This window comes from Ambystoma mexicanum, chromosome 5p, assembly GCF_040938575.1.
Source record: "Ambystoma mexicanum isolate Mex_15411 chromosome 5p, UKY_AmexF1_1, whole genome shotgun sequence".
Taxonomy (NCBI): domain Eukaryota; kingdom Metazoa; phylum Chordata; class Amphibia; order Caudata; family Ambystomatidae; genus Ambystoma; species Ambystoma mexicanum.
Genome location: NC_090930.1, coordinates 538,551,614 through 538,573,895, shown reverse-complemented (window position 1 = coordinate 538,573,895; position 22,282 = coordinate 538,551,614). Strand labels below are relative to the sequence as shown.

Below are 22,282 nucleotides of genomic sequence, written 5' to 3'. Positions count from 1 at the left end.
GGACACTCTGGGCGATTACCCAATTATTGGAACTAACATGTAAAATCTGCTGTACAGTTGAAAGTCTTTGACCAACAGATGATTGTGAATCCTGCATCATAAGAGTTGAATGAGAAAAGGTACGATTGACAGATTCGCAAATGTGAAGCGGAACAAGGGATGTCGACAAAGGGGGGCGAAGACTAAGTCCCGAAATACAGTGTGTTGACCAGAGTGAACCCGGCTGAAGGATGTCCACAGTAAACCAAGGAAAATTGTGTTGAAAGCCATAGTGTACCCAGCGGAGGGAGGCTGAAAATTGAGAAGGGTCCGAGCCCGGAATAGGCCGACTCAGGGGTGGAAAAAGACATCAGCCAATGTATATGTGAAAAGGAACTCCTTGTACGGTATTTAAATACATCAGACCCACAACAGCAAGAGACTTTTTAATAGAAAAGAGTACCCCGATTGCTTACAGCAGAACTGTTAGCTCGTGCTGGGAAAGCTCGAGCATGTGCTGTGCTCCAAAGTCCCAGCTTGTCCTGTGCTGAAAACGTGGGGAAGGGCGACCTCAAGTACTGCATTGTGACTTATCATTTGTGAACACTTAAGAACATTATCCCACACTTCTTTTTGTATTTAGCATGAGGATGGGCCCTTTTATTTGACATGATGCCACTAGGACTGCCTTATTATTATTTGATGATTGAAGCCTGCTCCCATCTTAGATTTAGGTTTAGATTAGGCGTTTTTCCAACATACCTTTGCAGTTTAATAAACACCTTTGAACGGGGACCACTTGTGTCTGGCTTTACTGTTGCCACCATGAGTTCATTACAATGGCTATGCCTCTCCTTTCGATCCTTTGTGAGGGATGGTAACACCCTTTCGAGTGAGCCAGCCTCCCAGCAGGAGGTCACCTGGGAAACAGAAATCAAACGGCACACCCATCCCAAATGCCTCAGATCAGGGTGCTGCATAGCAAAAAGACTTTTGAAGGGAGAGGGCAGAGTTTGTTTAGACTGGGGAGCTCAGACCAGCTAGAGGAAGATTACACCTTCTTGTTTTCTCTCTTATCTCTCTTCCTTCCTGTCCCCTCTGCTTCATTTAATGCAAATCATTTTGGGTATGATGCCAGAAGGCAAAGTCCTATTATTGTCAGTACAAGGACTGGACCTAAGGCAGGTTTCCATTAGTCAAATCAACTGTGGGCCTTCGCCTTTAAGAGAATGGGAATTCAATTTGGAACAAGCACAGAAGAATGTATTTGTTGGATCTTTGTTAGGAGAGTTGACTTTCGAAAGCCCTCCATCAGTGAGGGGAAGACTGTGTGTCTAAGGCAGTTGTTAACTCTGTTCCCTACCCATTGCCAAGGCATACTGGGGGTGACCTTCATCTCTGACACTCACAGTGCTGCCCAAGACATCATTGTGGTTAAGATCCCCTTAAAGCGTGCACCAGCTTGTTGACCAACAAGGGTTACACTTGTCCCCAACACCCCGGAGAAAGACTTTCAGCATCAGAGAGTCAGGACAACCAGGGTTCCTGCTTTTTCCACCACTGAACCAATGAGCTATGATTCAAGCCTGATCAACTGCATTGAACCAGCAGGACCCTCAAGAGCTGCATTCATCTTTCCCCCTGATCTTCAAACCACTGAACTGTACAAACAAGTTAATCGCCACATTGTGCTAGCAGAGCGCGCAGCTGCCTCAGGTCAAACTCAAACCTCCTTCTTGCATGTGCCACCTTCGAACCGCTGTTCCACCCACCAGCATATTTGCTGCCAATCTTCACTGCAAGTCAAACCGACCCTGTTGGCCCATCGATCTGCAACCACTTGACCGAACATAGAACTGTGCATCCATTCTCCAGCATCTTTGCTGTCGATCAAGGTGGCCATCATGAGCAGCACTTCGGCTGCCTCACTGAACTGACTGCATAGAACAGCGCATCCAGTCACTGGAATCTTTGTGGTCGATCGACTGTCGAACCAACGCACGTGGCCCTCACTATCCACCCTTTTTCAAGCATCGCTTTGAACCACAACAAATGTCAGTTTAACACCTGCCCAACACTGCTCCCTGTCTAGAACCACATGATTACTGAACTAGAGCCGCTTTAAACCCCACAAACAGCACCTAGAAAGCCTGGCTTGCCATTGTCATACCGCCAAGACCAACAAAAGGCATTATTGACTGGTAAAAACTGCCCTCGTAGTCTACGTTTGGGCCCTGGAAAGTGCATAGCAACCATTCATCCATTTTTGTTCAGTTATGTCCTTTTTACAATCATTGTGGTCAACTATTGACTTTGGACCTGTAGGAGAGGTTCTGGGCTAAAGAATTTGTGCAGTATATCCTGCGTGTAATTTAGTACATTAGTTACTAACACTTAGTATTGGGGATAACAAGGAGGGGGTTACATTGTTTACTAACACTTAGTATTGGGGTAAATCGAGTGGGCTAGATTTGTTAGGCCACAGGCCTCAAATGAGTTGGCATAGCGGCAGGCACACTAACATTGTGAGTTTCAGAAAATAATGCAAAATTGAAAGATGAACAGCATTGCTTCACAAGGCAGAACTTGCAGTGTCACAGCATGTTGGTCCTTGATAATAAACATTCATTGTGCGGAGCAATAAAAGAGGAAGGAAGGATAAAATGAGAAACGCAACACTATTGGGAGGTTGTGTTATGCAGAATAATGTCCGAAGGTCATTCAAGCCAGGGGTTGGAAAATTACATGAGCGGCATCAGAGAGGACAGGATATGGGTACTGGAAGGTTCTGGCACATGGTGTGACTGATGGCAGATGACATCGCGGAAGAGGCTGGAAAAGGGTAAAGAGGCAGTTTTCTCTGAGAGATTTAAAAGAGGGAGACAGGAGGAAGTAGGGATCTTTGAACTTCTTGGTGAGAGAGAAGTGCTGCTTCTGGCTGGCTGAAGTGAGAGGGCTGTCCTGCGTAGCTGTCTCTGGCAAGGTTTCTCTGCTGGGCTGCAGCTGCAGAGGGAGTTAATTGAAGGCCATAATTCGAATATGGTGCAGGGTCCTGGGAGAAACGGGCAAAGTCGTAATTGGCTACAAGAAGGGCCTAGTGTGTCAGGGGCGAGACAATCAATCTGAATGGCAGCAAGCACACAGTGATTATAAATAGGTTGACAATCAATTAGGACCCCCTTCTGCAAAGTATTTTAATTGGCAAGGCCTCAGAGTGGACATGGAAGGCAGAACGTCTTTGTTAATCCTTTGGTACCAGAAGGATTAACAAAAGTAGCCAGAATCCAAAGTATTAGCTAGGGGATTCTTCATTCACGAAGAGGGGTCAATCTCAATCTCAATTTTGCTACCAATCCAACAAAGTGTGGTGGTTTTTATTGTGTCTAGAGCCTGTTCCATTTCTTGCGATAAGTGGGCATTATTAATGGGAGGCACAGTACACAAAGTCTGTTAATGCCCAGCTAAGATCCTGTGGTGTAAAATAAAGGTGGCAAAAGGTAAGTGTCAGGACTCACTTAGTCCTACAGACCCCCCTGATTCATAACTCACAGAGTGCTACATCTTCTATCCTTACTAATCTCAGTTCTTTCCACAGCAGTGGATTTTGTACAATGTTTTTCTGACAACATTGAAATCAATAAAGGAAGAAACCGACTCCGGATCCCCACTAATCACGTATCAACAATAAAAGAAAACTTCCAGAACTGGTCCAAACCAACAAAAGCAAAAATAAACTACGAATGGCTCCTAATACCTTACCGAACCACCAAGAAAGCTCCTGGCAATATTAACCACGAACATAATCACGCATATAGTAAACTAATCACCACCAAGAAAAGAACCTTGCACAAACAAATCCATGATATCTACAAAACAGACTCTACTCATGGCAAGCAAAGAATACATGCCTTAAAGTTAAAACACTGGGATTGGATGAAGTCCACTAAAGCAACTATTACAGAATGATGCTGAAAACATACTAAAAATACTGGAGAATAAAAACACCAGAGACTTGTGGAGCTTACTGAACAACAACAAGTCCGCCCAAACATCCCTTCACTCAGATGTACCAGAAAAAGCTTGGACTTCACACTTTAGTAACCTCTATAAAGATACAACCAATACTCCAGATGCCAGCATCAGCACCTCTAAATGGTTCAATGGTTGGGAATGAGACGAGATCCTCTACCTTATCAGACATCTTAACACCTCGAGAGCACCCGGCCCTGATGGGCTCAGTAACCACATCATTAAACAAGACCCTGAGGCATGGACCAACCTGTGCATGGAATTATTCATCCTAATATCCCTTGAACAATACATCCCTCGCACCTGGCAAACAGTGACGCTGGTTCCCACATATAAGCAAGGAGAAAAAGACCTACCAACGAACTATAGACCGCTTGCCATGCTTGACCCCATAGGCAAAATCTTTGCCTCTACACTACTCAAACAACTGAACACCTGGGCAACGCAAAAAAATATCTATGACCATCTAACAGACCAGATTCGTGGAGAACGCCGGCACTAGCATAAACTTAATGATTCTCAACGCCTTAAAACAAGAGGCTTCTAGAACTGCATCTCACATTTACGCTGCGTTCATAGACCTACAAATGGCATTTAATAGCATCAAGCAAAACAGACTTTGGAACAAGCTTTAGTCCTGGAAATGCCCCTCTGAAGTACTCAAACCCATCAAAGCTCTTTATAGCAACACCTCCATTAAGGTCCGACTCACATCAACTGGCATTGTATCCAACTCCATACCAACCAGACAGAGGCCTCAAACAAGGCTGTCCACTTGCGGCAACATTGTTTAACTTCTACCTTTTTGACATCATGATCAGCCAAGCCAACGTAGAAGCATTCCCCCCTAAAATCAATGATACCAAGACACCATACATACTTTATGCGGATGACTTGGTATTGCTGGACAAAACACTCATAGGTCTACAAAGAACACTCAACGCTCTGGACAAATACGTCAAAGAAAACGACATGAGAATCAACATCTCCAAAACCCAGATCATGGCACTAACAGCAAAAAAAAATTGCAGAGCAACCACCTTTCGACTGACTATCAACAAAAAACCTCTTGAAATAGTCAAGGCAACAAAATATCTCGGAATCCACCTAAATCAATCCACAATTGAACTGTCCTGGACAGAGCATCTGAAAAACAAATGTCTCTCGCTGGCACGCCAAGGCGCATTTATTCATAAAAAACATGGACACTTCTCCACGACACCTACCCTCACGTTCTAAAATCAGAAGGTTACTCCAATACTCACCTATGGAAGCGAGAGTCTCCAAAAACTGTCTCCACGACACCTACCCTCACGTTCTAAAATCAGAAGGTTACTCCAATACTCACCTATGGAAGCGAGAGTCTCCAAAAACTGCGTGCCAGGAAAAATATGGGAATTCATGGAATCTACTGGAGGAAAGTTCTTTCTTTCCTGGCAACTAGAATACGATTCGAACTCGGACTACAATCTCTTGAATTAGCCAACAGATGGAAACACATTTCACCCTACTGAAAAACCATCTCGGACGACAACATTCCCTCGATCAAACTCCTGAAAAACACCTCTGCAACCACTGATAATGCAACCATTGCGAGATGGAAAGAATATTGCCAAATCACCACGAACCACTATGAAATAAATGAGGAAATGTTGATAAAACGCCCTCAGAACGCTAAAAAAAAAAAGACTCCGAGAACTTGACTGGATTCAGACTTGTAAGGATAAGAGTAAATACAAACTTTCTCACTCTATGCGCTATGAGACAAGAGCGCTCAACGAGCTGCCAAAATATTCAACCAAATTTCCCTGCAAACGCATACGAGACACCTTCCTGCGATTCAGACTGAACATCCTACGAACTAGAGAATATCTCGCTCACACTGGACACATACCCAGAGAAGAGTACCAATGCATATTCTGCAAAAAGAACACCACAACTGAAACACTTTTCCACATCTTTATGGAATGCACCTCGCTAGAAGAAACGCAGAGAATCTTTGCAAATATGCTCCCACAAGAGCAAACCTACCTAGACATAAATGAAAGATTGGAACAGATCCCAAGCGGACACTCATTCCCAACCATCTATAGAACTATGCAATTCTGGGAAAGCATAGCGCAACGGATTCCAAACTTAACCGGAATCACTTCACACCTATCTGCACCGCGCCTGCTGAACAAACCACTTCCTGACATCCGCACCTCTCACCTCCAACATGCTAAAAGTTTGTGCCCAAACTATACAGCATAAAAAAAATTATTGAAAAAAAACAATGTTTTTCTATTCAGTTTTCTTGAAGATGGCGTGTTCAATTAAAGTATATATATTTTGTATAGAACCTTGATTGGACATTCCCTTTATTTTGGACGGTTATATTTTGCTGTTTGGGTTGCCACTGAATCACATTCGCACTCCTCTTGAGAGTATAGCCTTCCCTCTCCCACGTTACCACAAAAGGCAAAGGAGTTAAATCCTTTAACTGTGCCCGTTTTAACCTTGTGATTGGGTTTAATCTTTGTTTGTAGAAGTGTGAAGGCTGGGTAGGTGCTTTGGCTTCTACTCCTCCTTGTACTCCCACAGGGCAGAAGTGAATTCATCACAAATCTATATAAAAAGTGTAACTCCCATTGGGTGAGGAAAACCTAAAACCTTTTCTGTTCACTTCTGAAATGTTTAGGAGGCGCACAAGGAATGGGAACATGGGGCTGAGCCAGTGCTCCAGGTAAGATTTGGAAGTGGGGGTATTTTACTCCCTCTTTTTTAAAGTTCGGAATAAAATGATTTTTAAAGGGAGTAAAAATGTAAGTGCAATTCCATGTCATAAACATTGTGAATGCAGACCGTGATTAATTGAATTAAATACAGCCAGATTTGATAAAAGAATGGGAAAGTTCTTGCAAAATCTATGCTCTTCTTAACATGTTCAATGAAGTACAAGATTGCATCACCTGGGACAGCCGTTAACTTATATGGTGAAAATGCCTTTCACTGCACGGACTGGGGGTTTTTCCAATGACCTTTAATCCCTTTTGGCCATTTCAAAGCTAAACAAATCACTATCGTGGACAAAACGTGAGCATGAGGCGAATTGGACGCATCTCAGAAGACTTCCACATAGAGACAGAGAGACAGGATAGAGTTCCCCCACCTCCACATTACCTTTTTAATTTGTCCCATGATCATCTAATGTGTACAGCAAAACTACTAATTACAGGTCTTACAATTAATAAACAAGACTACAAAGCACCAACGTGTGTTAACAATGCACTTCTTTCAAATCTCTGGCTTGTTTGCACTCGTTTAGTAAATTTCCAGGTTGTAAACTTTCCATTTTCAAAACTCAAGTAATGCCCATTTCAAATACAAGGTATATGGGGATTTTAGCAGATGGGGCATCAGGTGGAGAGGGTTAAGCCCACCATACTTGGGTGGCAAGGTACAACCTAACCTTAAGAACATTATGTGTCATAATGGACAAAGTAAAAGAGTAAAAGATGACATTGGAAATGCGTCCGGCTGCTATATACCCAACCATCTGCCAAGGTCCTAACTAATAACACCTTGTCCCCTTCTTTCCAATTACACAGAGGGACCAGACAGGGCTGTCCTTTCTCGCCCATTCTCTTTGCACTCAGTATTGAACCGATGGCGGAATACATCCGTCAGCACCACGCGCACAGAGGTCTCAGGATGACTGGCCCTCCCCAAATGATATCACTGTACGCGGATGATACGTTGTTATATGTCCGGGACCCACATGAGAATGTGCAACACATTATGTCTGATATACATGAGTTCTCGGAATATTCAGGATATAAAATCAATGTCCCAAAATCTGAAATATTTCCATTGACCCCTAATACAGGTGACCTATCTCATATTACGGGGTTAAGCCTGCCCCCACGCAGGTAAGATACCTGGGAATCATGATGGCCAGAGATATACAGCTGCTGTACTCGCATAATCACGGCGACTTACTTCTCACCCTTACAACCAAGCTCCAACTATGGGCTAATCTCCCTCTGTCCTTATATGGCCGAGTGGCCCTACTTAAAATGGTAGTTCTACCCAAACTCTTATATTTCTTCAACAACATCCCGATTTGGCCCGGTAAACCCTTTTTTGCAAAACTTAAATCACTGGCATCTTCCTTTATTTGGAACGGGAAAACTGCTAGGCTGGGCTAGGACAAGATGGTGGAGCCATACTCGTAGGGCGGGATTGAGGCACCTGATTTTGAATTATATTGTATAGCAGCACAGGCACAATTTGTGAAACATTGGTTTGACCCCGAAGACACAGCCCCACACATTCTTCTTGAAAAGCACGCAGTCCGCCCCAACGATATACAATCTGTCCTCCTGAACCCCACTTATGGTAACATCTGCCCATTCGACCCGGTATACACCACCACACGAGCTTGGTCCAGGATCTACAGGAGAATTGGCCTGGAGATCCCCTATGACCCAGATATACCCCTGTGGAACTTCTCTAGTATTTCCCCGACCTTTGACAAGGCCCTTCAGCGAACCTGGGACCCAAATAAACTTTTCAGGATGCGAGACATGTTCCCCGATGGCGTGTTTTGTGAACTCACAGATTTCCTGGGTGCAGTGGGGGGTGGCCAGCTCAAGCGCCTTCAATACTATCGTATGAGAACAGCTTTTGCTGCTAAATGGCCTTTCTTCCCGGCAGAACCCCAGACACACGAATGCATTAGAGCTGTGGTGACGACGGATGGTCATAATAAGGGAGTCTCGTCGCTATACACCTTGGTGCAAACACATTCCCCCTCACGAAACACTATTAGAGAAACCTAAGAAACGGGATATGGGTACCCAGATTGATGACTTGAGATGGGCCCGATATTGTCAACTCACCAAATTGGTCTATATGAACTCAGGACTCCGACTGATTCAATTTAAAATCCTGAATCAGTTACATTACTCCCCGGCTAGGCTGGCTAAGTTTGTGGAGGGTTGCACAGGGACATGTTTGAAATGTGGCACCCCCGATGCTGGAGCGTACCATATGTACTGGTCGTGCCCTGTTATTGCGGACTTTTAGCGAGAAGTGGCGGGGCTCCTTGAGGAGAGAAAGGCGATCCCAGCCGCTCTGTCCCCCCTGAAATACCTGTTTGGTGACATTGGAAAGGAGAAGGAAACCACGAGAAGGTTTTTTAATATCTCATGTGTTATTGCCAAACTCTGCATCCTTAAATGTTGGAAATCCGCCGCAGGGCCTACCCGATCCAACTTCCTGAAAGACTTATGTATGGTGAATGACGATGAGGAACTTTTTGTCTCATCAGTCCCGACGCCCTGTCGTCCCAAAGATATATGGTCGCTGTTACGTCTGTACTTGTGTGATCTGATGTCTGATGCTGATGTAACACCTACTCAGTCACTCTAGGTGACGATGCCTGCCTCATTGCCATAGATATATGTCATTGTCGAAATTATGCTCCTGCTATGTCGCACTGCTTGTGAGAATTGTCTTGCTGTGAACCGTTCCCTTAATAAACAACGTTAAAAAAAAAAAAAGATGACATTGGAAGATGGTCTTCACTAAGATTAACCCTGTGCACACAAAAATGAAAATATGGCCATCTTTTCTTTACATCTTTAACTCAATCCCATAGTGAGTAAATAAGAACAGCCTAAAAATTATACACAAGCTCTTAAATTAACTTCTATGGGGAAGGGGTAAAAAGGTGAAATTCTTTTTAACATTATGCAAAATCGATTACGTAAGGACGGGGTTGGCTTCCAAAACACCTACCTTTATATAAATCCTTCACTTTTAATGGACTTAAAAAGGATGCCAGCACCCTAGGATTTAGAAACCATGGTAATTAAAACACGATTAATTAAATTACTGCAATGAAGGAAAGGATTTATACTTGGGAAGAAGACCTACAACTGACAGGCCAGAAAAATATCATATATATGACAAGTCATATGTGATTACCCCACCTTTTTAGAGACAGCTTGGGCAGCAACTTCAAAAGGAGGGGTTGTAACAATACAGGGATGCGAGCAAACAAAACAATCTGTAAATCATCTGACAGGGCACACAAATGATAGGAGGAGAGAAGATATCCCAAATAACCTACATTTGATACTTATCATATTGACTTATTTACAGTGGAAATTCAGAAAGTTGAGGGCCCTCACTCCTCTAAATATGTAAATTGGTGGTGAAACATGCAAATAAATCCTATCATCAAAAACAATGTGCATCAAAGTCATATAATCACATCATTTGATCACAAATAATTAAAGCCCCAAGATGATGTTTTGGAAAACATTAGACTTGACCATAGGCTGGGATCTCTGTCTTTTACAACAAATGTATTTCCATATATACTGACTCCCTTTGGAAATGTTTAAAGTTGAAATGAAGGATGAGGACTACTGGTTGGCCTCCTAAGGTCACCAATGTGATCTTATTCATATGTATTGGGGTTCTAACAGGTTAGTAATAGGAAATGAAATTCCTTCCACAAAAGAAAAAATCTGTCTCTCTATAGCTAGTTGAGAGCAAGAAAGTCACCAACTGCGCGAATAGGGAATTTTTACTGAGTGCGTGCATGCTCATAAATGAGTAATATTGAGATACTGGAAAGGCACAGGGGTATCCAAATAGGAGATATGCGTACTGGCTACCTATATGAAATCATAGTTTAGTAAGAAAAATGTGGCATTTATAAAGATGTGTATGTGTTTTCTTGTGAAAACATCATGAGTGAGACACAGACAACAGGTTCAAGTTCTTCAAACAAAGTTTTATTAACACAAAGGCAGCGTGGAATAATGCCTAATTTGCCCTATGCTAAAGTGTGATTTCTCTACCCTAAAGAAAACTAAGGATAGTCTGCGTCAGGAAGTCCAAAGTAAAACCATCGGTCTATGTCCAAAAACCTATACTTGCCCTCACAACTAACTGCATACAATGTGTAGGGATGTCAGCATAAAAAAAAGAATAGTGTTCAAAGTAAAGTTCAGAGCTTCTTCTAGCTCTTTGGCTTGTAATCAGCTCACCTTCCCCAAGTTAAAGTTGTTCAAACAAAGGGGTTCTATTCCCCAAGAATTCAAATCTTCCAGCTTTCAAACAAAACACCACAAGAGATTTCTTTTCTCAAGAGTTCAAATCTATCAGCTTTCTAACAAAACAACATTTGACTTCAAAGTCACAAAAAGGTCTTTGTACAACCCTTTGTAGGCATTTTCAGTGGCTTCACCATTCAGGGCTACCAGACTAGACGCACATGGTCCTCCCATTACAGGTCACGCAACCGGCACACTTCCTTGACTGCATTTCCTTTAACAACATTCCACTACTTCTCTTCAGGGGATAAATTTGCCTCAATCACATGTTTCACACTCTCCTGACACGGTAGTGTAGCTTGTCTGGCCAACATGCACTTGTTAAACCTCCTTATGTTTCCTTGGCTTGTGCCAATGCTTGCTTACTGATCATATACAGTTCTGTGCACTTTCTTGACTTGGACTAATGCTGTATATCTCATATCATGCATACAACTCTTTGTGCTCTCTTGGCTTTGCTAGCACTTGTTTTAGTTAATTATTTTATTTCAGTTTAAAGATTTCCTTTCAGTCAGATTCACAATCGTTCTTTCACTCTAAGATGCCAGAGTGTTCCCAACTTGGTTTTTTTTGTTCTGTATTCAAAATGGCTTTTTTTTAAAATATGCTTTAACTTGCTTTCATTTCGTTCAGTATTCAAAGTGCTTTGCTTTCACTCCGCTCGGTATTCAAAAATGCACTCACAGGTTGGTGTTACGTCTTCTCCCAGCAATCTTATTGTGGCTCGTGCACACCCAGCAGTGCTTCCACAGTGAAGCAGGACTCACACAACCGTTTTCCCGTTCCCGCCAGCCTCCGTCTTAAGGCTTGCCACCGGCCTCCAGCTTCTTCTGCCTTTGCTTCCCGCTGCATATGATCTGCATGTTTCCACGGGTCTCAAGCGCTTCTCCTGCCATGCCGCCACACTGCAGAGATCTGCTTGCACACAGCAGCTCGTGGGCATTCTCCCACAGCTGACTCGATCTCCATTTCTTTCAGGCTTGCAGCTTTTAAAGTTCCTGTCTCCATTTTCCTGCCAAAAAGGACTAGACCGTACCCCATCATAGCGGTAGTCCTGCATTGTTCTTGTTGTCCTACTCATCTCAGTACTTGGCTGGGGTTGATGAACAGTTGTTTTTTCACAAAGTGAGGATGTGTAGTTCTAGTTATCCTCTTCTTCGTCCCAGTAGCATACTGGGGTGTTTGGGGAATACTTTAAGGGAGTCACAGAAAAAAGGCTTGCAGGATTGAGGGTTTGTGGTGAAAGGGAAATGAGGAATATGATGCGTCACCTAAGGACGTCCTCTCCTCACTCCCCAAGTATCCTCCACCTAGGTGAACCTCCCTCGCATATCCACCCCCAAGGTCGGAATCCAAAAGCGATGGCCTGTCCTCAGGATCCTCACATATTTTAAACCTAGAAGTCTGTAACCTTTAGCTGTGACTATAATGAATTATAAAATACAACTTTCTCTAAACCTGTGTTCTATACCATAGTATGATATTCTAGAACACGCTATCCTCCATACCTTTTCCCTCCAACCTCTGCTTCTCCCGTCTCTGCCTTGTTAACCTTTGTCCTTAATCTTGAGTGTATAAACATTACTGTTAGTTGAATCATGAAAGTAATAATGTTTGTAGAACGATATACACACTTGCAGGCAGAGATGAATCGCTATGTATTTTTAATCATTCTCTACACACTTGCAATTTGTTATTATTAGTACCCAGGTGTCATCAACAGTAATCTCTCAAGTTGCATGTATGTTTCAGTCCATAAATAAAAGGAAATAAAATGCGTTTAAAAAAGAAATGTAGGTTCCAACCTAATGCTTACAATGTTTCCCTTCCATGTCTCCACAGGCCCCACATTCTGAAATACATGCCGACACTGTGCCAATTTTCTTGCTTATACAGTCACAAGCAATCAACTGATTTACTAAAATAAACTCATGATGAAATATTTTGGTCAGCTGAAAAACTTACCAAAAAATAAAAAACAAGTCCCAAACTAAACATGCTTTAGTGTTTCATAAAAGAACTGACTACACATGAAAATACATAAATAAAAACAGAGCAATTCATAAAAAGAGTACCAAATTTACCCCAACATCAGTAAAGAGCAACGATCAGAACAATTCAAAGACGTTTTCATAATTTCAACACTAATGAAACTTTGTATTATTAAAAGAGGCATTCATTGGAATCATTGTTTTTACTATCAATTGATCAGCACCCAAAGAATATCTAAATATTAGACTTACGCTTCCTTTATGCATACATTGCACTTCCAGGTGCCATTGGCGCATGCCACTCGACAGTCCTTGCACACCAGATGGTTGCAGCTGCGGCAGGTGTTTCCCTTAGGACCCATACGACCCAGTTTCTCTTGGCATCGGGCGCATGTACGGTCAGTGTAACGCTGGCTACCTCTCTTGGCCCCTTTTCTTCTGATCTCCAGCAACTCGTTTTTCAAACGCCTACTCAGTAATAGACAGATGGACATAGCATTAGGGATTGCTCCCCAGTTTTGGTCTAACAGAAATCTTTTTCTCAATGCATTATTTAAATCACTTTTCGGACTATGTTTTTTAGAGTGCAGGACTAAATTATGCTGCACCTTTTTGCTAAATATTTCTCAATTTTTCAAATTCTGAAAGAGGGAAAAATCTGAGGAAAATAAGGCTGCAAAATGTCTTATTCTGCCAACAGCAGAACATCGGCCATCCATATCCTGCCCATGCAGAGTGCATGACATTAAGTGCTTATGCATTAGTCTAGAAATACATTTTCAAAATTCAATATACCTGGATAAAAACATAATAGATATCTTAATCACTAGAATACTATTTTAAACAATATATGCTTTGGAAAGTTCATGTCTTTGAAATAATGCAAATGATCAGAAGGACTGCTTTTCAGAAATAAACAGACAAATGAACAGTGTCTTTAATACTAGTCGGTGAGGCACACAGAGCAATCCCCCAGTTCTTTCATACCATGATGAAGCATTACACAAATTAATAAACATTAAAAACATTATAATTCATGTTTTTAATTCAGGCCAATGTGAGGGTGTAGGAGTAAGTCTTGGAAACAAGATGGTAAATTGATTGGTAAAGACTTATTAGCAACATAAATGAGGGAAGTTGGAGGAAATCCTAACTAACCCTACCTCCAAGAGGGGTTTCTCTGCCTCAACAAAATTAGCTAATGAAACTGTGTCAGAATGTCCCAAGTAAAGTTCTCCTTCCTGTGTCCAAATCCTAATCTATCCCTCAGAAGCTAAATGCAACATAAGATGAAAAGGGAAATGGCTCTTAACTGTCAAACCTGCAGCACCGCTTTGTATTTCAAAAGAAAAGTTATTTTTTTCTAACTTTAATTACGTTGCAGCAACAGCTGGGTCTTTGTGTGTCTTCTTCGCTGATTCCAAGATGGCTGCCGTATGTAGAGGAGCGTGAGGATTGAGCTCCTCCTGCTTGCCTCTGGGGAATTAGGATATGAGACCCCCCTTCATAGATGAAAAATACCACATTGCTCTTAGAACCCCCAAGACCGTGGAGAACTATTGGCGAAGGACTCCAACAAAAAGGAATGTCATTATCATGCCACAATTATTATGATGAGCTCTTAGGGTGTGGCGGGAGCTGCACGGCGCTGATAGGAGGAAACTGTCGGATTTTGGCTCAACAACTGGTTTGGGAGTCCCTGACCCTGTATTTGTCTGGCATCCTGTTGTTGCTTGAATGTGGGAGACAGTCAGTCTCACAAAGATTCTGCAGGGACGGAGGATACATTACAGTGGGATCACCGAATTTTGGCTACCGGTTGTCAGAAGGATTACGGCAGCATTGGCATAGGGGTGAGGACAGTCCACTTATTCGACCTCAGAGGGTTATACAAGATTCAAGCAGATAGTTGATTTGTTGATGATCGATCACAGCAGCAGTTACAAGGCAGGCTGTCAAGCACTCTGGGAATAAGGTGCCATAATGTTAAAGTAGAGCAACTAGTGGAGAAAAGGACTTGAGAGGGTGCAATCAACGAGGGAGCGATATCCCCCACAAACAAACTCTAACATGAACATGAAAAACTGGGCCCATAGCAAAAGAAAACTGTCAAGACTATGATTAGTGAGGCGCTTGCATCAACAGCACATATTTAAAGCTCAGTGTGAGTGCACCCCTCCATAAGGGAAGAATATTTGCAACATTGTCATTGAGGAGGTCATCCCTGAGAAGATATCAACTAGAGGCAGACAGTATTCATTTAATAACTAAAGAATAGTGGACCTAGGAGCAGAACGGGGTAGGAGCCCTAATTACTAAGCAGTGCCATTATTAGAATTGGGTCAAACGCAAGTACAGACAAGTGAAGGTTAAAGCAGGAGCTGGATTTGGGTTGCTATTGGAGTTGTTGGAGACATTCATGGTGTACCCTTGTACAGTGACAGGAGGGAAGTGTCAGCAAACTGGAATAAGATCTCTGATATGTTACTAGAAGTGAGCATATGGTTATAATACCTATAATGAGAAGGGAAAAGTAGGGTGTCTCATAGCAGTGGGCAGCAAAAGGCAACAACTTATGATTGGTGAAATTGTATCCTGTACTTAAGAACAGTGAGAAAGCCACACGTTTACAAACTGAGTGGACACGGACTTGCTCCCCTGAGCAACTGTGGCATCTTTGCTCGAGATTCCAATTCGACTATACAAGCTCAGTGAGTATAGTAAGCAGCTTGTTACTACAGATCGCCAAAATAATGTCTCAGAATAAAACTAAAGAACCAGCAGAGGGGGCTCCCACCCACAAGATGCAGAAGAAATAAACAGGATGGGGCTTTATCAAAATGATGGCGCAAAGAGGGTAGGAGAACGAGTTATCGAGGAACGTCGGGTAATCCAACAAGAAAGTATTCAGGCTTCAGTGCCAAAGACACTGTCAGAGCGAGATTTAACAACTGAGGTACTTAAACAATGCTTCAATGACTTTAAAGATCAAATGACCGAAACGCTTCAATCTCAACTCGCCCTCATAAGAACTGAGCTTGCACAATCCTTACAAGAAGTGAAAAGTGATATTAAAGACCTTGCGGAACGAGTAGAATTGAGTGAGACGGCTATCCAGGAAATAGCAGATGATACTCGCAAAATAGATCTATTGACTGATCAGCTGGCAATGGCGACTCAAAATTTCGAATTACAACTGGAGGATCTAGAAAATAGATTGAGAAGATCCAACATCAGGGTTCAATTACTTCCGGAAACTGTCGAGGACAGGGAGTTGAGAGTAACGATACAACAAGTGTTCGCTGATTCATTAGATTTGGAAAAGGGAGAAGATGTCCTGATCGACCGTTTCATGGGTCAGTCTGAAACATAGAGAACCAGGAGCAAGACCCAGGAATGTGGTTGCTGAAATTCAAAAATATGATCAGAAAGAGGCTATCTCGCGGGCAGCAAAGAAAGCAACTCACATTAAGGTTAATGGTTCTGAAATTCTATTACTCCAAGACCTAGCGCAAGCGACCTTGTTGAAGCGAAGGCTGATGGGTCCAGTGGTGCAAACCTGAATTAAAATTCAGTTTTGTTATCGATGGACATTTCCTTTTGGTCTATTTTTCATATGGGATGGACAGCAGCATCAGGTCACATCTTGTGAAGAAGGTTTGCGGATCTTGACAATAGCAGATCACAGGGAATGGAACCAACAAATAGACACTCGCAAAGTCCAGGAAAAAGGGTGGTTCAGAAGATGGGAATGGACTAAGCCATCTCGAGACAAAACACTGTGAGAAGAGTTCGAAAGAATTGATGACCAAGGATGACCATAGCGGTTCTGGTGAGGGATAATGTGTAAATTGTATGTGTTAATGTTGGTATTTATCTTAGAACTACAAAGCCATGGATAAGTTGAAAGGGGCAGGATGTTTCCCTGGAGACGGCAGGAGACGGAGAACACATGCTCGGTACTTGGAATCACGGGGTGTAGGGTAGAGGTAGACCCGCACAACCAATCACCAGGTGTGACATGGGCTCGACCTCCACAGTATATGCGTGGAAGGATTGGAAATAGGTAGGACTCGGTCGGGGAGAAGGGGAAGTATGGGGGGTAAGTTAGAGAGAGTTTGGGGTTATTGTGTTAGGGGAAAAATGTCAGAGGGATAGGGGTTTTAGTATTGGGGGAAGTGTGGGAGGGGGTTGTCAGCTACCAAAAGTGGGAATGGTGTAAGTTTACTTAGATGACAGGAATGAAAACATTACAACTGCTGCCCTTGAATGTTATAGGCTTGAACTCGCCAGTCAAAAGACGCAAAGTTGGGTCGTTCTTGAATCAGGAGAAACCAGATATTGGGGCATTTCAGGAGACATGTATTGAGGGGAGGCGCGAATAAGTTCAAATTACATGGATACTCACATATAGTTCAATCGAATAATAAGCGTAAGAAGGGAGGGGTTTTAATAGCATTCAAAAGCTGGGTTGGGCAGTCCATATTGACACAAGAGAAAGATAAAGAGGGTAGATACCATTTGTTAAAATACAGTTGGGTAGAATGCGTTACACGATTGCAACGATTTATGCTCCAAATATGGGGCAAGGTGTGTTTTTACAACAAGTACTAGATAAACAAGAACGGTTTGCAGACGGACAAATTATTCTTACAGGGGATTTTAATATGGCTAGGGAGCCCCAGATTGATAGAAGTAAGGTAACCCACACTTTGCAATTATCCCGTATGCAAAAACAAAAAATGTCCACAGCTAGCCTATCACTAATAGATGCTTTGAGAGAAACTCAGAGCGGGGACAAGGGCTTTACATTCTACTCGGCAGTCCATCAGACATTTTCAGGGATAGACCATGTGTTGGTCCTAGCGTCATTGATAGGGCAAATACAACAGATGGTAATGGGCACAATGGCTTTATACGACAATGCTCCATTAAAATTAACAATTTCACATGGAATCAAAGGGTCAGGGGTATGATGATGGAAAATCCCAGAACATATAATTAAAGACCAGGTGTTGGGTGAAGAGATTCGGGAAAAATTAAAGAATATTTTGAACTAAATCGGGCTCAGGACACCCCTATTAGATGGGGTTGGGATGCTTTCAAGGCAACCATAAAGGGTGAACTAATTGCAAAAAAAGCTCAAAGGGAAAAAGTATTGCTAGCACCCCAACGGGAACTTGAGATTCAAATAAAATCAGTTATGAAGGAAATGGTCACAAATCAAGGGGCTCAAATTCAGAAAAAAACATAGGTATCTTCGAGGCCAATTAGATTTATTACAAACATGGCATGCAGAGAAGGCCCCATTATATTTAAGGGTCATGGTTGGCTCTAGGTGTGGAAGCAGCCTGTGCTGAGCTCCGCTCTTATCCGAGTCTAATAAATTGTTCTGATATTTGCAAGATCACAGGAGTTGTTGGGGTTTAGCCAGTACCCCAGGTTGATAAGTAATTTATTAAAGTTTTCTCCTGGCTATCTTGCTTCTATCGTTACAATAATAATTTTAACACTGTGGTTAGTGCGATACAGTTTCGCTTTTATTAGTGATAGTGATGAATTGCTTCTCGTATTACATTGATAAGTGTCATACATACTAGACAATAATTGTACGCCTTGTTTGTCAGCCGACACGTGTTTCGACCCGTAGGGTCTTTATCAAGGCTATTGTCAAGCTTCCTGAGCCCCCTGTGGGGTCCTGGTACAGGAGCTGTACAGACACAGCATTGAAGCTGCATTTAGAGTGCCCAATAGGAGCCACGCCTGCTCACAGGACAGAACCCTTAACGGAACCAGGACCCCACAGGGGGCTCAAGAAGCTTGACAATAGCCTTGATAAAGACCCATACGGGTCGAAACACGTGTCGGCTGACAAACAAGGCGTACAATTATCGTCTAGTGTATATGACACTTATCAATGTAATACGAGAAGCAATTCATCACTATCACTAATAAAAGCAAAACTGTATCGCACTAACCACAGTGTTAGAATTATTATTGCAACCATAGAAGCAAGATAGCCAGGAGAAAACTTTCATAAACTATTATATTTAAGGCAGCGTTATTATATTAAAGCTAATAAGGCCGATTCCCTATTGGCACATCAGGTACGGATGAAGAATGAAGCTAGAACTATCCACACAATTGAATCAAGGCAAGGGAAAGTTGGCTCTTCTCGGCATATAACTGAGGCATTTACTGAACATTATTCAGTGCTATATACTTCGGATTGTACAGATCCCGAAGTTGAAGGCATATCTGGAACGTTGCCGGTTAAACAAAATAGAAGCAACTGACAGGGAAGAGTTGGAAAGTCAGATAACGCTAGAGGAAGTTTGAGCAGCGATAAAGTCATTGCCCATCCTTAAGGCACCGGGAATAGACGGATTTACTGCAATATTTTACAAGACACATACTGAAGACTTAATCCCGGTTTTAACCTCATTTTTTAATACATTCAGGGGAGAGGGTAGTATTACGCCCTGAATGGAAGAGGCAAACGTGGTGCTTTTTCTAAAACAAGGGAAAGATAGGACCCAATGTGGTTCCTACCGACCTATAGCTCATCAATATTGATGCTAAGATATACACTAAAATATTGGAAAATAGATTGGGGTACCTATGTTGATACGTCCTGATCAATCTGGGTTTGTGACAAATATACAAACCATTGACAACACTCGAAGGGTGGCCCTTTTGATAGAAAAAATAAACAAGGCGGAACGAACAGCAGGGGTATGAACGCTTGACGCTGAAAAGGCGTTCAACCGAGTTGAATGGTCCTCCATATTCCTAACATTGGAATATATGGGATTCAGCCCAGGGTTCCTGCAAATAGTGAAAGCAAACTATCAAACCACAAAATTACGACTGCCTATTAATGGAGATCTCTCTAGTGAGATCCGTGTTATGAGAGGTACCAAAAAGGGGAGCCTGTTCTCTACGATATTATTTGCACTGCATCTCAAGCCTTTATGGAGAAAATCAAAGGGATCCCATTTGGGGGAGAAGACCATAAATAAAGTCAGGGCCTTTGCAGATTACTTATTGCTGACATTAGAGGAGTTATCTTCTTCTGTATCAGCTTTAACAACAGAGTTGTGGCAATTTGGCAAAGTAGAGGGCCTAAGAATTAATATGCAAAAATCAGTAAAGATGAAGTTCCAAGAGGGGAAAATTATAGATCAAGGGGAAAGCCAGGACAATCAATTTATAGTAACAAAACATGGTATGTAATATCTGGGTATACAGCGATCAGACTCTTTGTTGTCGATGTATAGAGCAAACTATCCCCCCACCTTCTCCTGGTGTCAATCAAACAGTGGCTTAAAGAACGTAACTTTTTGATGATATTGTGGATGGGAAGAATAAATATAATTAAAATGATGGTTTTCCCAAAGCTGCTGTACTTTTTCCAGACATTACTGATTATGGTCCCACTGACATTCTTTAAGGAACTTAAGATTTTAAGGGAATATATTTGGCAAGGCAAGAAACTTAGAGTTGCATAGAAGGTATTAACAGCCTAAGTACCAAAAGGGGGAATTGGGGTTCCGAACTTTCAAATTTATTATCAGGCCTCTCAAATGCGGATTATTAGAGAATGGTTCTAGGGGGACTCAGAAAATTTGAGTACGAATGGATAGAGCAGTGGTTGGCAAACCTCTATATGAAGTCTTATGGTGTCAAAAACATGATCGAACTGCCAATATGTATAGAAGTAAAATAACAGTGTTGTTAGCGCAGATATGGGATACAGTGGTGCAACAAGTGGGTATTACCACGTTTCCCTCTCCTTTCACACCTCTTTTTCGTAACCTCCAGTTTACTCTGGGATTAGAACAGAATGCATTTGATCAATGAGAGGAAGCAGGATGCTTGAAGATGGGTGATATGTTTGAAGGTCAAGAGATCAGAACTTTCCAACAATGCAAACAGGTATTCTTATTGAATGAAAATGAAAGATTAAGATATGTTCAACTATGTCACTGGCTAATGGTTAACAAACATCACATAACAAGGGATTTATCTCCTTTTGAGACGTACATTATTACTAATGCGGGAGACAGGCATATAGTGGGGACACTTTACAGAACAATAGAAGATAACTTGAGTCGAATGCAATTGAGTTATGCAAAGCTGTGGGAGAAGGATATACGTATGGCAATGTCCGAGACTCAGTTAGAGGTTTGGAAGGTAATCCCAAAATTGACGTGGGCAATTATAATACAGGAAATCTGGGTGAAAGTGATGGTTTAATGGCATCTGACGCCTGCGAAGTTGCATAAGGAATATAAAAATGTTTCAGACGAATGCTGGAGGGGATGTAAATAAAAAGGAACGTGGGTACATATTTGGTGGGATTGCCTGAAAATTAAACCTTTTGGGGAAAAGTTAACAAAACTATGCAGGACATGTTCGGTCTCAATAGGCATAGGAGAGTCGATGCTGGGATTGGGTGATGTTTTGGAGATATTAACCGAATATTTGTCATTATGTTTCCCTAGAGTGGGTCACCAACGTCGCACAAGGGGAACAAAAGAATTTCAAGAAGGATGAGGAGCTTGTCTTGGACTTTTTGCATGAAGACTTCATGAGAATCGGTGCCCGCAAAGGATACAGATCTTGAACTTATTTAATTAAAAAACAGTACACCATCTGCATTGCAAAATAAAGTTTATAATGAAGGCAGCGTTCTGGGAATGGGAGGGCAGGAGGTCTGTTAAGAAGGGGGTTTGGGTAGTTTAGAGGGTGGAGGAGGGGGATTTTATTTTCTGTTGTATTATTTTGTCGTTTCTGTATAGAAAATGAAAATACTAATTAAAATACGATTTAAAATAAAAGTTACAAAAAGGTGTACAAAAAGCAAGCAAAAGTCTCACAAGACTCAAGGGGTTGACCCCCTCCCACTCCCTGCCCCACCGCCACCAAGTCTTTCTACTTTATCCAAGATTGTCTTTGTATCTTTAATGGTCAGGATAAATCTGCACTGCATCTTTACTTAGCACGCTGGATCCTAGGCCCTGCAACGAGTCGTCTTCAGGGTCCCGGCCCGTTGGTGGGCAGTCCTGACTCCCACATATAGCGACGATAAAGAATAGCCTGGTTCTCTCTCCCCAAGCTATGCTGAGCATCCCAACCCTTTCTGAGCAGGCTACCAGGTACTGTGAC

At 42.2% G+C, this 22,282-nt stretch overlaps 1 protein-coding gene across 4 annotated transcripts in view; it reads right to left on the bottom strand.

The window, feature by feature from the left end:
- The window catches only part of SYTL4 (synaptotagmin like 4), a 1,339,985-nt gene that overhangs the window by 841,695 nt on the left and 476,008 nt on the right, over window positions 1-22,282 (bottom strand). For all 4 annotated transcript variants that reach the window (XM_069612955.1, XM_069612954.1, XM_069612953.1 and 1 more), the window contains one exon: window positions 13,364-13,579. In XM_069612955.1, coding sequence (XP_069469056.1) covers window positions 13,364-13,579 — 216 coding nt within the window. The remainder of the gene's footprint in view (window positions 1-13,363; window positions 13,580-22,282) is intronic.